Source organism: Misgurnus anguillicaudatus, chromosome 25, assembly GCF_027580225.2.
Source record: "Misgurnus anguillicaudatus chromosome 25, ASM2758022v2, whole genome shotgun sequence".
NCBI lineage: Eukaryota > Metazoa > Chordata > Actinopteri > Cypriniformes > Cobitidae > Misgurnus > Misgurnus anguillicaudatus.
In genome coordinates, this window is record NC_073361.2 from 10,428,217 (window position 1) to 10,445,785 (window position 17,569).

General features: G+C 36.8%; 1 protein-coding gene across 1 annotated transcript in view; it reads left to right on the forward strand.

The window, feature by feature from the left end:
• cul2 (cullin 2) overlaps positions 1 to 17,569 on the forward strand; it is a 28,471-nt gene that overhangs the window by 7,461 nt on the left and 3,441 nt on the right. The window contains exons 6-20 of the mRNA XM_055182355.2: positions 64 to 146; positions 2,260 to 2,356; positions 2,477 to 2,587; positions 2,707 to 2,869; positions 3,141 to 3,265; positions 4,192 to 4,299; positions 7,897 to 7,956; positions 8,060 to 8,188; positions 8,488 to 8,574; positions 8,746 to 8,898; positions 11,635 to 11,712; positions 11,869 to 11,935; positions 14,026 to 14,228; positions 15,939 to 16,040; positions 16,132 to 16,248. Coding sequence (XP_055038330.2) covers positions 64 to 146; positions 2,260 to 2,356; positions 2,477 to 2,587; positions 2,707 to 2,869; positions 3,141 to 3,265; positions 4,192 to 4,299; positions 7,897 to 7,956; positions 8,060 to 8,188; positions 8,488 to 8,574; positions 8,746 to 8,898; positions 11,635 to 11,712; positions 11,869 to 11,935; positions 14,026 to 14,228; positions 15,939 to 16,040; positions 16,132 to 16,248 — 1,683 coding nt within the window. The remainder of the gene's footprint in view (positions 1 to 63; positions 147 to 2,259; positions 2,357 to 2,476; positions 2,588 to 2,706; positions 2,870 to 3,140; positions 3,266 to 4,191; positions 4,300 to 7,896; positions 7,957 to 8,059; positions 8,189 to 8,487; positions 8,575 to 8,745; positions 8,899 to 11,634; positions 11,713 to 11,868; positions 11,936 to 14,025; positions 14,229 to 15,938; positions 16,041 to 16,131; positions 16,249 to 17,569) is intronic.

Sequence of the window (17,569 nt, forward strand, 5' to 3'; positions counted from 1 at the left end):
TTCTTGGTAAATTACTTGCATACGTGTTTATAGACAAGTATTTTGTTTTGTGTTGTACTTTAGCTTGCGCTTGACATGTGGAGGAAGATAATGATCGAGCCGCTTCAACAGATGCTGATTGGGATGCTATTAAAAGAGATCAAAAAGTAAGTGACAAGTCTTAAGGTTTAGTACAACTTGAACTCGATCATCTATAGTCTGCTGTCTGTTAACACAGAACATAAAAACTCAGACAAAACCATAAAGAAACATTTAAAATCTGTCTGTTTTTCTGCGAAATTCATGGTTGCACTTTATTTTACAGTTTATGCACTTACAGTGCACTTACCCGCCAAAATGCTAGTGCTGGGCAAAGATTAATCGCGATTAATCGCATACAAAATAAAAGTGATTTTTGGCATAATATATGAGTATGTGCTGTGTGTAATTATTATGTATAAATAAATACACACACATTCATGTATGTATTTAAGAAACATTTACATGTTTATATATATTTATTTATATTTTTATATATTCTATATTTAAAAAAAAAAAATTATATATAAGTAAAATAATTCTGAAATGAATATATGAATGTGTGTGCGTTTAAGTATACACAATAATTAGACACAGTACACACACATATATTATGCAAAAAATCACTTTTATTCTGTATGCGATTAATCGCGATTAATCTTTGCCCAGCACTACAAAATACATAAGGAATTATTGACGACAGGCCGTTGAATTATAAGAAAATAATGCACACTCAAGGTGTCGTGCCGTTACACGGTGGGTCTGCTTTATTTTTAAATAATTCAAAGAACCGGAGTCAATTATTAATCTTATACCATGGCTACCAAAAACATTGCTCTGGTGCCTCTTTTTAAGACATTTGACAAGTTAGGTGTCCTCTTTACAGAAAAATAATTAAGCATTCAACAGACCAATGGTATAGGCGGTATAGAGTTTCAGCAGTAACAACATAAACAAGCAGCTTTCGTGGTCATCACATAACTTCCGGTAAACTCCGCTAAGAATAAATAACAACAAAGTACGTTAAACGTAGTTTATTTATATAACAAGCAAAGTAAACAACACACAGATAACCTACGAAACCAAAACATTTGTTTTTTCGTCAAGGTATTTGTTCAAGAGTTCAGTTTAGCAACTAGTCAGACCATTAAAAAAAAACTGAAACCGGAAGTAAAGTTCGGACCAGACGCGTATCGCGTCACCGCACGTGCGTCCGATGAAACCGTCTATAATGATAAGTAAGTACTTAATGTGGGTTAGGATTAGGGTCAGGGTTGCTACCTAGTAATTACACAAAAGTACATACTGGACTGCAAAATAAAGTGCCACCTAAGTTATGTGCCCTACTGAAAAATCCATCTAAAACCAGCCTAAGCTATTTGCCTGGTTTTGGCTGGTCTTCCAGTCTGGGTTTCGCTGGTTAAGATGGATTTGGGTTTAGGTGATGTTTTGTCCACTTTTTACCTGGTCAGGATGGAAGACCAGCTGAGCCACCATCTTAAACCAGCTTGGCCAGGTTGGAAGCTGGTTAAGCTGGTCTTTCAGCCTTGACCAGCTTTATCAGGTAAAAAGCGGTCAAAACCTAGGGATGGGCGATAATTTGCTTGCAATATCATGCGTATCTCGTCAGTAAATCCCCATCAGCTGCTTTCAGATAGAGCGTCATTTACTACACAAAGCTGTAGTTCACTGACAAGCTGGGCCATATCGCAGGGGATATGTCCGCGATAATTAATGCGATTGTCAGTGAACTACGGCTTTGTGTAGTAAATGCCACTCCATCTGAAAGCAGCTGATGGCGATTTACTACTAATCACGGAACCGGATTTACTGACAAGATGCGCAATGACAATCACGTGCATATTATCGCCCATCTCTATTAAACCAGCGTGCTAAACACAGCTGGGAGGTAAGCTTAGGCCAGTTTTAGCTGGTCTTTTAAGTAGGGTAGACAAAATATAATTTAGCCCGTTCAGATCACATTGTAGTAGATATATAACTGTAAATGCATTTACAGCATCTATATTGTTTTTAAACTAAATTTATTGTCTGTGGTGTGGAGCATGCAAAAATTTTTATAGGCATTATATATATTTTATCATGTATAGTGATTGTATTCAAGATGAGATGGCACACAGCACATGCATTTTAGCCGCATTATAGCTAGCATTTTTGTTTTCAGGAGGCTGTGTGTTGTGTGTACATTTGCAGCTTTGTTCAGTTTTGATGTTGTTTCCATAGCGACCGATGTGGAGAGGACCCGAATCAGAAAGTAATCCATGGGGTTATCAACTCCTTTGTTCATGTTGAACAGTACAAGAAAAAGTTTCCTCTAAAGGTGAGTGTCCAACCAGCAGGCGTTATTGTATTGTAGACCTCAAAGGTTTTTGTTTCTTTGTTTTCAGTGTGGCTTGAGTTTATCATGCATCTTATTTGGAGACCTCTCCTTTCTTTCCAGTTTTATCAGGATATCTTCGAGGGGCAGTTTTTGACTAAAACCGGCGAGTATTACAAACAGGAAGCCTCCAATCTACTGCAAGAGTCCAACTGCTCTCAATATATGGAGAAGGTAAGATTATGCTATTTTACTTTAAACTGAAGATGGTATCTCTCCTCTTCTGGTCATATATGGACCATGGATGATATTTGGCTAAATTTACTCCACTGTTCGTGTTTCTGTGGCTTTAGGTTTTAGGTCGGTTGAAGGACGAGGAGGTGAGATGTCGGAAGTACCTTCACCCCAGCTCTTACGCCAAAGTCATTCATGAATGTCAGCAGAGGATGGTGGCCGATCACCTTCAGTTCCTGCACGGAGAGTGTCAAAATATCATCAGACAGGAGAAAAGAGAAGGTCAGCGGTTTCAAGTTTGTGCATGCGTTTGTATGTTTAATGATGCCTAAGCTGTGTTTATTATTCAGCCTGTTCATCTATTCTAGTAATTGCAAATGTATGCCGGCTTTGTAAAAAGTTGAAGTAGCTTAATTGGCAAACCACAGGGCTTGCAATGCCCATCTTGTGGGTTCGATAAACCAATAAAAAAGGCTTGTAAATCACTTTGGATAAAAGCATCGGTCAAAGCAGCAGTGGTTTGAATGTGTCTTGATGATATGTTTGCATTCAGACATGGCAAATATGTACACGCTACTGCGTGCCGTGTCCAGCGGCTTACCTCACATGATACAAGAGCTCCAGATTCACATCCATGATGAAGGAATCAGAGCCACCAGTAACCTCTCTCAGGAAAATGTAAGTGACTCAGGGGCTGTTTACACTTGGTATTAAGATTTGTTTTCATCAATCGGATCACAAGTGGACGAGAGAGACACATTACGTTTACACCTGGTATTTAAATCCGTCTCTTTTGTCCACTTTCGACCGCTTCTGTGATGAATACTATGAGGGGGTGGTCTGTGAGACGGTGGGCGAGTCTCTCTGCTGTCATTCAAACCCGAGCGGGAGTAATTATGAGTTTATATGGACGCAAACTAATATAATGTCGGAGTGCACTGCTTGTTTAGCAAGTAAACATGCTGCACAGTGTTTTGTACATGAGTATGTAAGAGCTTTCTTTGAATTTTCAGCGCAATAGGATTGCGCAACTTTCACACGCTTTCAAAACGAAACTATGGAGATCAGCCGCTTAGTTTTTATCAATGAAAGGCTAAAAATAGCGCTGTTCACCGAATGTTCACGCCAGAAGTCAAAAAAGACGTAAAACTTGTGTTTAATACCTCAGATTAGATAAATGGGCGGAGAGAAGGCGGTCGCGTGTGGCTGTTCGAACGCATTCAACCACATGCGTTCTGCAACTCCAAAGCGATCCGATCGAAAGTGGTTTCGACCACCTCTGGATGTGGTTGAAAGTGGTCGAAAGTGGACGAGCTCAAAACGTTTTGAACACCGTTTACACCTGGCATTAACGTCGTCCACTTGTGATCCGATCGACGAAAACGCATGTTAATACCAAGTGTAAACAGCCCCTAAGGGATATTGTTTGAATCAAACCATTATATATATATTTACATGCTATATGTTATTAAACAATGATCCATATTGTTATTTATTTTCAATTATTTATATTTTATTAAACCGTAACCCTATATTAAATAAGACATGGGCTATAAGACATTTATGTTCATTTCAAGTAAGCTTTTGCTTTCTTTATCCTGCAGATGCCAACCCAGTTTGTGGAGTCTGTTTTAGAGGTTCACAGTAAATTTGTCCAGTTGATTAACACAGTGTTGAATGGGGACCAACACTTCATGAGTGCACTTGATAAGGTAAGTTTCAAATATATAAATACTACAAGTCAAAGGTTTGGACAGACCAACCCATTTTTTTCTCATTTTTTCCACATTTTAAGTCATAAAAACAATTTAAAGTGGACGTATTATGACAATCTGACTTTTTCATGTGTAAGTGCTATAACTGAGTAATTAGTAGAGAAACATATCTCAACATTTAAAATGGTTGACTTGGACCAAATAATCCGTTAAGAGACAAGAAACTCTTTTAGTACTGATTTAAAACCATCTTATTTTGAGACGTCAAGATGCTTCTTAATAAAATGACAATGAAACGGTTCTGCAAATTCGAGGCAAAGGATGACAACACACAAGACATTAACGATTTAGAGATTTGGAATTTTACAGAAACATAATTATCATAGTTCCAATTGTGTTATTTTATACAGTGGTGCGAAAAAGTGTAGGACCCCTCCATATTTCTTATGTTATTGCATATTTGTCACACTTCAATGTTACAGATCATCAAACTCATTTAAATATTAATTAAAGATAACACAACATGCAGTTTTTAAATGAAGGTTTTTATTAAGAGAAAACAATTCCAAAACTACATGGCCCTGTGTGAAAAAGTGTTTGCCCCCCTGTTAAAACATAACTTAACTGTGGTTTATCACACCTGAGTTCAGTTTCTCTTGCCACACTCAGGCCTGATTACTGCCACACATGTTCACAATCAAGAAATCACTTAAATAAGAGCTGCCTGACAAGGTAAAGTAGACCAAAAGATCCTCAAAAGCTGTACATCATGCTGAGAGTTAAAGAGTAACTAAACCCTAAACCAACTTTTTTTAGTTAATGATCTGTAAGAATGATGCTTTATTAGTGCTGTTCATTGATATTAGTACGTTTTTTGACATTTGGATATAAAGTGTTTCAATACTACAATATATGGTGTAAAAACGTCTGAGTGCTGCCCTCTTCAGGTTGAACGTTGGCTACTGCATTTGAATTTTCCTATTGGATGTTGGGTCCAAAAGGTGACTCATGACGTAAGCAGGTTCAAGCTCACCACGCCCTTGTTACGATCTCACCACACACTTGGTACAAGCTTAGTCTGTCCCCTCTATCTCCGTTGGGATCTGCCCACTTTTCTTGCATTTTTCAAATATTGCCAGTGGGTGGAGTTAGGCTCTGACCAGGGGTTTAGTTACGCTTTGAAGATTTTCAGAAACAAAAGAAAAAAGAAAGTGAGATCTATCCGTCTGGAAAAGGTTATAAAGCCATTTTTAAAACTTTGGGACTCCAGCAAACCACAGTAAGAGTCATTATCCACAAATAGAGAAAATATGGAACAGTGTGAACCTTCCCAGAAGTGGCCGGCCGACCAAAATTACCCCAAGAAAGAGCGCAGTGACGACTCATCCAAAAGGTCACAAAAGACCCCACAACAACATCCAAAGAACTGCAGGTCTTACATGCCTCAGTTAAGGTCAGTGTTCATGACTCCACCATAAGAAAGAGACTGGGCAAAAATGGTCTGCATGGCACAGTTTCAAGACGAAAACCACTTCTGAGCAAAAAGAACATAAAGGCTTGTCTCAGTTTTGCTTGAAAACATCTTGATGATCCCCAAGACTTTGGGAAAATACTTTGTGGACTGATGAAACAAAAGTTGAACTTTTTGGAATGTGTGTGTACCATTACGTCTGGCGTAAAAGTAACACAGCATTACAGAAAAAGAACATCATACCGACAGTAAAATATGGTGGTCGTGCTAGTGTGATGTCTGGGGTTGTTTTGCTGCTTCAGGACCTGGAAGACTTGCTGTGATAAATGAAATCATGAATTCTGCGGTCTACCTAAAAATCCTGACAAAGAATGTCCGGCCATCTGTTCGTGACCTCAAGCTGAAACAAGCTTGGGTTCTGCAGCAGGACAATAATCCAAAACACACCAGTAAGTTCCCCTCTGAATGGCTGAAGAAAAACAAAATGAAGACTTTGGAGTGGTCCAGTCAAAGTCCTGACCTCAATCTTATTAAAATGTTGTGGCATGACCATAAAAATTTGATTCATGCTCGAAAACCCTCCAATGTGGCTGAATTACAACATTTTTGCAAAGATGAGTGGACCAAAATCCTCCACAGCGCTGTAACAGACTCATTGCAAGTTATCGCAGATGCTTGATTGCACTTTTTTGAAAATATGCTAATTTTCCAGCTCCCCTAGAGTTAAAAGGTTGATTTTTACAGTTTTGGAATCCATTCAGCTGATCTCCGGGTCTGGCGCTAGCACGTTTAGCATAGCTTAGCGCAATCCATTGAATCTGATTAGACCATTAGCATCGTGCTCAAAAATAAGCAAAGTGTTTTGATATTTTTCCCATTTAAAACTTGACTTTTCTGTAGTTACATTGTTTACTAAGACCGACGGAAAATTAAAAGTTGTGATTTTCTAGGCAGATATGGCTAGGAACTATACTCTCATTCTGGTGTAATAATCAAGGACTTTGCTGCCGTAACATGGCTGCAGGAGGCACAATGATTTTACGCAACAGCCGAAAATAGTGCCCTGCTATTGAAATATACTAGATGCTAATGGTCTAATCACATTCAATGGATTGTGCTAAGCTATGCTAAAAGTGGTACCGCCGGACCCGGAGGTCAGCTGAATGGATTCCAAAACGGTATCAAATGTTTAACTCTAGGGGAGCTGGAAAATTAGCATATTTTCAAAAAAGTGTGTCCCTTTAATAATAGAAACATTCATTTAAAAACTGCATGTTATGTTCACTTGTGTTATCTTTGACTAATATTTAATATGATTGGTGATCTGAAACATTAAAGTGTGACAAATATGCAAACACATAAGAAATCTGGAGTGGGGGTCACACCACTATAGTTTTGATGAGTTTAATATATTTTTAAACTGTAAAAAAAATAAAGAAAAAATAAGTACCATGGTAACAAAATGTAATAGCATTAAATTAAATAATTACCATATTCAGCACCATGGAATTTACATGGGACAAAGATTACTATGGAATTACCACAGCACATAGAATTTAAAGGCATTAAATCAGTACATTTAGCTTTGATGTTTTTAATGCTCTGTCTGACAGTGTAACGTTTGACATTTACTGCATTTGAAAGCTTGTAAGAAGCTACAATGCAGTGTCTGTAATGTTTGAAGGTGTGTCCGTACTAAATGTGTTTCGACTCGTCTTCTCAAACTCTTGCCTTATTTAAAAGAACAACACAAGAAAAACATAATGATAATCTGACAGCTCCTTCATGAATGCACACTTTAGTATCTCTGTGTTGTGTGTCCGGGTATTATATCTATATATGTTTCGCCTTATATAGGTTTATAGATTAGTTTAGTTAGTTATGCCAACACATGATTTTAGCCTGTTAAAATATAAAATGTATTTATTTTACATTAAAGGAACCAGTAAACATCTGTTTGTGTAAACTGATGTTTTAAAGTATCGATAACTTGATTTAGTAAAAGGAAAAAAACTATTTTAGGGGTTTTCCAGTAGGGGGCATCTGAAAGTCAGGATGCATTGCCCTTAGGTTCATATTGGCATTTCGAAACAGTTTGTGATTATTGCTCATTTCCCTTCCAGGCCTTGACTTCAGTAGTAAACTACAGAGAGCCCAAATCCATCTGCAAAGCGCCCGAGCTGGTGTGTATTTATTGTTTATCTACAGCAATTAACTCAGATTTATGACCCATGTTTTTTAGGAGTGATGTTTATTCCTTTGTTCGCTTTTGTATTTTCTTCATAGCTGGCAAAGTACTGTGACAATCTGCTAAAGAAATCTGCAAAGGGAATGACTGAGAATGAAGTGGAAGACAAACTGACCAGCTTCATCACAGTCTTCAAATACATCGACGACAAAGACGTGTTTCAAAAGGTGATACAGATCATTTTTGACCCTTTAGTTGCAGTTAACACGGGTATAGTAGAAAAGAAAACAAAAAAAATACAGGGGGAGCTTAAAATGTTGCGAGCTGGATTTAAACTTGCATAAACTGGATAAGCACAGATGTGCACATTAGCTGCAAAGGCTATCAAACAACCAAACCATCTGACTTCCTGTTTAAGCATGACATTGTATTTGTCGATCGCTCCTTTAAATTGCATATATGTTTTGGTTGGGTTACATAAGAAACCCCTAACTAATTTCTCGCTCGTTTCTCATTTATTTCTCAGTTTTATGCCAGAATGCTTGCAAAGCGGTTAATACACGGCCTCTCATTATCAATGGACTCAGAAGAGGCTATGATCAACAAGCTGAAGGTAAAACAGGACACGCACACACATCTCGGCCTGCATAATCGAGTCTTCTCTCACTTTGTACGCCACGGCTTTGTCATTATGTGTAACTGCACACAACCCTGATAAAGGGTTTGGTGTGATGAAAGCAAACAAACAGTTCATTCTTTGTTCTCGGTTTCTTTTCTTTGGCAGCAAGCGTGTGGCTATGAATTCACAAGCAAACTACACAGAATGTACACTGATATGAGCGTCAGCACGGACCTCAACAACAAATTCAACAACTTTATCAAAACCCAGGAGACCGTAGTGGACCTAGGCATCAGCTTTCAGATTTATGTATTACAGGTGAGAGAAACAGCACAGTTAAAAGGCTCAATGTGTCACTAGAAGAGGCAAAGAAACGTGAAATGATGGGAAAATCAATACAAGGGGACTCCAAAATCACGTTCATGGATGACGTAATAAAAAAAGTTTTGTAACCGTTATATATAACCGTTATTTTATTTATATATAAAATATATGAGCCAACAGAGTGGCTTGATACAAACCCCAGATTTGATATATATGGACCACAAAACCAGTTATAAGGGTCACATATTTGAAATAGAGATTTATACATCATTTAAAGGTGCAGTGTGTTAATTTTAGCGGCATCTAGTGGTGAGGTTGCAAATTGCAACCAATGGCTCAGTTCACTGCTCACTTCTTGCTTTTGAAATGCATAGAGAAGCTACGGTAGCCGCCACCGGACAAACATGTCATTGTCGGAGACAACTTAGTAAAAAAAAGTTTGTTTGTTAAAGGAACAGTATGTAGGATTGTGGCCAAAACTGGTATTGCAATCACAAAACTTGTGGCTAAAACTGGTACTGCAATCACACAACTGGTGGCCAATACACAAAATGACAACATAAACATCAGTTGAGGGCTGCAACTCCACTTTTTAAATGAGAATATCCTGGCCACACTGTTGTCAGTGATATAAGTATTTGAAATGAAAATGATTTCTTAATGTCTAGTGACATATCAGGGCCATTTTATGATTAATTGATATAAATTTCTTACATACTGTTCCTTTAAGGACTTCTGTAGAAAAATAGTGGCACAAAATGGCGACTTCCATGTAAGAGGACCCTCGGTTTGTAGATAAAAACGTCTCATTGTAAGGTAATAAACACATAACGGTTCATTATGAAAGGTCTTTATACACCCCTGATAATATAGTTTTGTATTTTATCGTGCATTTCTGTCAAGAGATCCTTCTAAAAATTACACACTGCACCTTTAAACATCAAAGCTGAATAAATAAGATTTTCATTGATTTATGGTTTGTTAAGATAGGAAAATATTTGGCCTAGATACAACTTTTTGAAAATATGAGGGTGCAAAAAATCTAAATATAAAAAAACTTTAAAGTTGTCCAAATGAAGTCATCAGCAACACATATTATTAATGATAAATACATTTTTATATATTTATGGAAGAAAGTGTACAAAATATCTGCATAGAGCATGATCTTTACTTAAAGGGATACTTCACCGATTTAGCATTCAGCTTTGTATCTGTAGAAACCCCGCAGTATTACTGAATGACCATGTTTCCCTCCCTCATTTCCCCCTGAGAGGAGAGATATCTGCATTTTGGTTCTGCAAAAAAGTCCTCCGATGATGTAATATGACGATTTTTGCATCATCGGAGGACTTTTTTGCAGAACCAAAATGCAGATATCTCTCCTCTCAGGGGGAAATGATGGAGGGAAACATGGTCATTCAGTAATACTGCCGGGTTTCTACAGATACAAAGCTGAATGCTAAATCGGTGAAGTATCCCTTTAATATCCTAATGATTTTTGGCATAAAAGAAAAATCGTTAATTTTGACCCATACAATGTATTTTTGGCTTTTGCTACAAATGATGAGTTTGGTTCCAAAACGCAATAAATCCATTTTGACTAATTTGGGTAAAATGTGTTTTTATATCAAGAAAGTGACGAGATGAAAATCACTATTTTCTGTTACAAAGTTACAAACATTCACACGGCATCTTTAGGTTATAAAAACATAAAAAATATAAATCCATAATTTGATTTTCAAAGATTTATTATTTCAAAGGATTATTTTTTCTGCAAAATGCAATAAATCTATTGAATCAATATATAAATATGCATGCATCTTGCCATGTTATATTCATTTAGTTGACTAGTTGTACACACTGATTAAAAAAAAAAACATTAATGGCATTAATCAAAACACTTTGTCATATTAAGAACACTGTCATTGGTGCTGTCATGCTTGGGACGTCATTGCTGAACTTTTTTGACAGCGATTACGATCAGCTGTAAATGTTTTGTTCTTGCTCAATTTTTGTACATTTTTCATAATTTCCCCTGGGGTCAATGTGTTAGCATGACAGAAGCTTGATGCTGCCGTGTGAGAACAAGAAACAGCGGGCATTTTTCCTTTGCCCGAGTGCCTCTCGTGTAAATTATTAGATTTTGAAGGCTAACGTTTCTTCCCCGTCACAGAAACCACCACAGGTTTATCAATGCCATCAAAAGTATTATTTTGTTTTTGTTTGTTTGTTGATCACGAAATACAAAGTAGATGAGGAAAACTAGGATTCCGTGTGTATTCGGCACCACCATTATTGTTTACAATGTGTGGAATGGTGCGCTGTGATTGGTTGAGTGGATTTATTGCATTTTGCAGAGAAGGACTGGCGTTTGTCGCGGTTTGGAAAAAAGGAGGAAAGATGACAGATAACATGGCAGATATCGGATTTTGTGTAAAATTAATAATTGACTTTTTGATACTGACCAGATACAACACTGATTTTTTTGGTAACTAATTAAAAAAAAGGCGTTATTGCGTTTTGGAACAGATCTCTTCAAATATACCCGTTTGACTGGTTTTGTGGACATATTTTTGCATTCATGTTTTCCTGTAGCTGAACAGGTAGAGCATTGCATTAGCAGCTCAAATGGGTTTCATGGGTTTTAATCCTAAAGAACACGCATACTGCTAAAATGTCGCTTATAAGATCTGTGAAAGGATTGAATATAATTGTGCTTGTATATTACAGGCGGGTGCGTGGCCCCTCACACATGTTCCCTCATCCACATTCGCCATCCCACAGGAGCTAGAGAAGAGCGTACAAATGGTGAGCTGTCATGGCAACGTGCCCCATAATCTTGTATGTCATGATTAGGAGCAAGAACTTAAGTTTTCATCATGCCCTGAGAGCCAAACAAGTAAAATCCTCTTTCATGTTATTAGAAAAGTAGGTGACACTGATGTTTATTTTTTCTTTCTGCAGTTCGAGTTGTTTTATAACCAGCACTTCAGTGGAAGAAAGTTAACGTGGCTACATTATCTTTGCACAGGTAATCTCACATCACGCAGGCATATCATTAAACATGCTTTCATAACTGGTCTTAATCCAAAAAATCTTTTCGAATATTTCACGTACATACAGTGCCGTCTGTTGTAATTTGATTTCCATTTACTGTACTTAAACCTGCCAAGTGCGTTTCTTTTTTTAGACCGAAGGCCGTAGGAACTGGTGGGTGAGATAATGTCTGTTGGCTGGTGTAGTAAAAATCAGATTAGCTGTACCTGGCATTCCCACTGAACACGACTGCGGTAAATCCTTAACACAGTTCAGCAGCAAGAGTCGGATTATCACAGAGATTATCACACTGAAGTGTGACAAAATACACGAAGCAGGAACAGCAAAATCCAGTCGCCCGCACTTACTGACTTACTGGCAAGCAGCGTATTATAAAAGAATCTGAACGCTTAAGACACAATTAAAAAATTATTGTCTAGATTTTATTGAATAATTACATTAGACCAGGGGTTTTTCGGATGACAGGGACCCCCACATATGATGAACCTTTAGCAAGGGACCCCTTTCCTAAAATATATATATACGGGTGATTCTCACGAAAACTTGGTTTTAAAAATGTCAAGCATGAAAATGTAAAAATTGCTTAAATTTACTTTTTTTCCCACCAGACATTGAAAAACAAAGTCTGGAGTAAATGGGAACATTAATTTAAAAACTTTTACTTATCATTTAACACTTTTTGTAACATAATTAAAAAAATTAGTCCTAAAAAATCTCATTACCGCAACAGTCAGAAAACATCAACACTGACATATTTTCAAAATGACATGACAAACCTGAAAGAACATAATTTGGAGATTCTGCACATGCATTGAAAATTTAAAGTATTATGCTTCTATTAATTAAATTAACATTTAATAAGCATCTGTTGCGGTAATGATAATCAAAATGTCGTGTAAGCATTCTGACAAGACAATATTTCAAATTAACTGTAAAAAAATGATCTTACCTGGTAGCCATCTTGAAGTAACTGGTCCATGTGCTTGGTCACTCAAAATCAAACTTTATTAAAATTCGATATGTGTGCTTAAACTGTTCTCAAAAAATGTTGCGGAGGATGAGAACATCAGGCATGGACACATCATTTTCCTAATTTTTCTTCATTATTATTATTATACATGAATATTCAGTAAATATTTTTTCTGTCATCTAAAGTAGTCTAGCAAAACATCCATTCATTTTTTTTTTCTTAATATTTTTGTGTTAATTTGATTAAATTACAACATAACGCATGTTCAAACACAGCCGGACACATTGCGGTAATGAGAATTTCAGCAGAAAATGAGATAAAATTTACAATTATAAATTCTTATGTTGAAATCACACATTGTGCAAGGTAGAACACAGTATTGTGTTAATCCTGATGCTTTTTAATATTACTATATTACACATTTTAAAGCTAAAATCATTAGTGCTGTGGTGTTTCAATGGTTTCGTGAGAATCACCCATACATATTTTCAATAAAGAAACTGTGTTAGATAAATAGTAATTGTAAAGACAGCAAATAGATTTCTCAGTTTATGCTTTGTCTTTTCTTTCTTTAAATTTTCCGGGGACTCCTTGAAACCTTTTGGGGGACACTTGGGATTCCCTGGACCACTTTGAAAACCCCTCCACTAGACGATTTGGCATATTCAGATATTCAAATAATGCTAGGCTTTGTAGGAATAACTTAACCATTTGTGGTTATTATTAACCAGCAACTTTATTTCAGTGGATATATGAAGTCTGTTCCCTGTAAGTTCGCACTGCTGTCTTATCAGATTGTTTGTTGGTATCTTTACGTTGAATATGGATAACAAGAAAATGGGCAAATTGTCCAAAAGTCAAGATATTGATTAATAATTTGCAGTCGTAGCTCACTTGGTAGAGCATTGTGTTAGCAGCACAAAGGTCATGGGTTCGATTCCACGCGACTTCACAATTTTCACATGGGGGGTCGAAGAAAAACAGACACACATAATAAAATAACGATAATAAAATCTCTGTAGATGTGAGAAACAATTGTTATCCAAATAGGGTTAAATATTGTATATTTCTCTCAATCTTTCTCTCTGTTTCAGGTGAAGTAAAGATGAATTATCTGTCCAAGCCCTATGTGGCTGTAGTTACCACCTATCAGATGGCTGTGTTGCTTGCGTTTAACAACGGCGAGACTGTCAGCTACAAAGAACTGCAGGACAGCACGCAGATGAATGAGAAAGAGCTACAGAAAACCATAAAGTCTCTACTGGATGTCAAGATGATCAACCACGACTCTGAAAAAGTAAGACGGGAGGATGGCAGATATTTCTGAATGATCTGCACTTTTGTGAAGATTGACGCTAGAACTGGCTTACATGGGAATTGATTTTTTTAAGCATTAAGCCATAAGAGTCCATGTTTTTACCACAGTGATCTAAGCTGCCTTAGAGCCTCTTTTTTGCTTTTTTTAAACGTATATGTAGCAGTCAGCATCAGCAATAGGATTAAAGTCATGAATGTTCAGTAAATATGTGACCCTCAACCATGTCATGTAGCACGAGTATATATGTAGCAATAACCAACAATACATTGTAGGGATGCACCGATTTGGTTTTTGGTGGGTTCGATACTGATTTACACAGACAGCTATTGGCCAATACCGATATTAAACACTTTTTGCAATTTTTGCGTTTTTTGGTCTTTCTGAGATTTTGAAAAAAGCCCAGACCGCAGACATTTTCCAAAAAAGTCTTACTCTGACCGCATGGTTCACGTAAATGAGCAATCTCTCTCTTGATTAACTACATGATTTACTATTTTTCCCCATCACACGTCTGATAAGCTATAATTTTTACAGATTTTATTTTGTTTTGTTTTGAGAAGAATTTAATTATTTTAATAATTATAAAAAACATTATAGTGCTATAATTGGGTCCCCAGTGCTTCTATCAACCTAAAAAATGTGTAAAAGATCAAACCAGTAACTTAGTTTTGGTAAACTATTCTCTGCAAGCATGTGAAAAAATTGCTCATTGAAATTTGGCTCTCCTTGTGATGTCAGAAGGGGGTTATACCGCCCCTTAATCTGCACTATTCAACCACGCCACACCTACAAAGTGGCAATTTTAACATGCTATAATTAATGATCTATATGATTTTTTGAGCTAGAACTTCACATATGTACTCTGGGGACACCAAAGATATATTTGACATCTTAAAAAAGTCTTGTGAAATGTCCCCTTTAAGTGAAGATCATATTCCACGTGAAGATATTTTGTAAATTTACCATTGTAAATATGTCTAAAGTGTATTTATCATTGTAAATATGTGTTTATGCTTTATCTGGACAACTTTAAAGGTGATATTAAATAGTTGTATCTATGCCAAATATTGTCCTATACAAACAAACCATACATCAATGGAACGCTTAATTATTCAGCTTTTAGATAACGAATAAATCTCAGTTTCAAATAAGTGACCCTTATGACTGGTTTTGTGGTCCCGGGTCACATTTTACTTTTACAAAAGGGATGCACCGATACTGGTATCGGGTATCAGCCTCGATACCACATTTTCTAAAGTACTCGTTAAAAGTCCCCCGGTACCGGTAAGGGGTAAATGCCTCTTGTGTTGTCCAAAGAGGCAGAGTTTACAACAAATTGGAAAACTAGTCCTTTGTTTTTTTGTTAAATTATATGAATAAATCTGTTACCTCTAAATTTAAATCATGTTTTTTTTTTATTAAGTACTTGGTATCGTTATCGGCAAGTACTAAATTGCAAGTACTCGTACTCATACTCGTATTCCAAAAAAGTGGTATCGGTGCATCCCTATTTTACAAATTATAATGTAAAGTAATATATCCACCATAATATACTGTAATATAGTCAAAGCTGTATCATGTTTTACAACACGTTTTAATATGGGTTGTCCGTTTGGATTTTAGACCCTCAAACAATCATTTTATATCTTTATGATTTTTTTGTAAATATACTCTCTTTACTTTTTTCAGGAGGAAATCGAACCCGAATCCACATTTTCCCTTATTATGAGTTTCACCAGTAAAAGAACAAAGTTCAAGATCACAACATCAATGCAGAGGGACACGCCGCAGGTACTGAGATCATATAAGATCTGGTTTGGATATAAGTTTGGATGCCAGTGATGTTCAGAAGCATGAATGTGATGTCATTTGTGTTTGTCAGGAAATGGAACAGACGAGAAGCGCCGTGGATGAAGACCGGAAAATGTATTTACAGGCTGCTATAGTGAGGATTATGAAAGCCAGGAAGATTTTGAGACACAACGCTCTTATACAGGAGGTGAGATGACATTATCTCGTGGGTTAATATTTGAGCATGTTCATTTCTAATCCTTAAGGTGTCTGCGAGGCTTTAGGCACACAGATAGATTAAAAGAGTTGGTGTGGTGTCTAATGCACAGGTTGGGAAAATCAGATGTGAGAATGACAGAAGGCCAAATACCTATGCAGTCAGATAAGAGCAGTCTGAAATGTGGGGTATGGGAGACGTTGTAATGAATGTTGTCAGGACATGTTTGAGATCGGAGTCTTTAACAGATGATCTATATATTCTCCATTTGCTCCACAACATGCATTACTGGTACAAAATCGCCTATACATGCAAGCATGTTTAATATAAGATATCAATTTCTTTTTAAGTATCTCTTCAACTGGAGAAACTTTGCTGTAAGTCCATTTGTGCTTGCGTTGGATCAAACAGCACCTCGAACAAATCTTCAGCCATAATACAGCTCATCATTGCAATCAATGTGTTGCTTTTTGCCACTAGACTTTTAAGGAATAATTGATGACAGACATTGAATTATAAGAAAATAATGCAAACCGAAAGTAAACTGCGGGTGTGCATTATTTTCAATTATACCACGGGTCTGTTGAATGCTGCATTCTGATTGGCTGAGAAATGTTCTATGTGTGTTGATTATTTTTCTGTAAACCGCACACCTACTTTTCAAATGTCTTAAAAATAGGCACCAGAGCAATGTTTGTGGTAACCGTGGTATAAGCGGATTGGAATAATTGACTCCGGTCCTTTGAATTATTTGAAAATAATGCACACCTGCGGTGTAACGGCACTCCGCATACCCACCTTGGTGTGCATTATTTTCTTATAATTCAATGGCCCGTCGTCAATTATTCCTTACATAATTTAAAGGACCGGAGTCAATTATTCCTCTTATACCACAATTACCACAAACATTGCTGTGGTGCCTATTTTTAAGACATTTGACAAGTTAGGTGTGCGGTTATCAGAAATTAATGCATACCCATGGAACATTTCTCAGCCAATCAGAATACAGCATTTAAAAGACCTGTGGTATAATAGGGCATAATGGACATTTTTTACTTGAAATAGTCCAGCATGCTAAACACTCAGTAGCTATGTTTACATGCAGCCAAATAATCCGTTTGTTTGGCTCAATCATATTGAAAAGTCTTTATGTAAACACCTATCAATACGAATGAGGTCGATCGGATGCGAATTTTGATTGTATTGAATGGAGTGGTGTACTCCGATCTGTGATCCGATCAGCAGGAAAAAAGTACGCATGTAAATGCATGAATCATAGTATTTTCTCAATTGGATGCAAAAATACATTTTG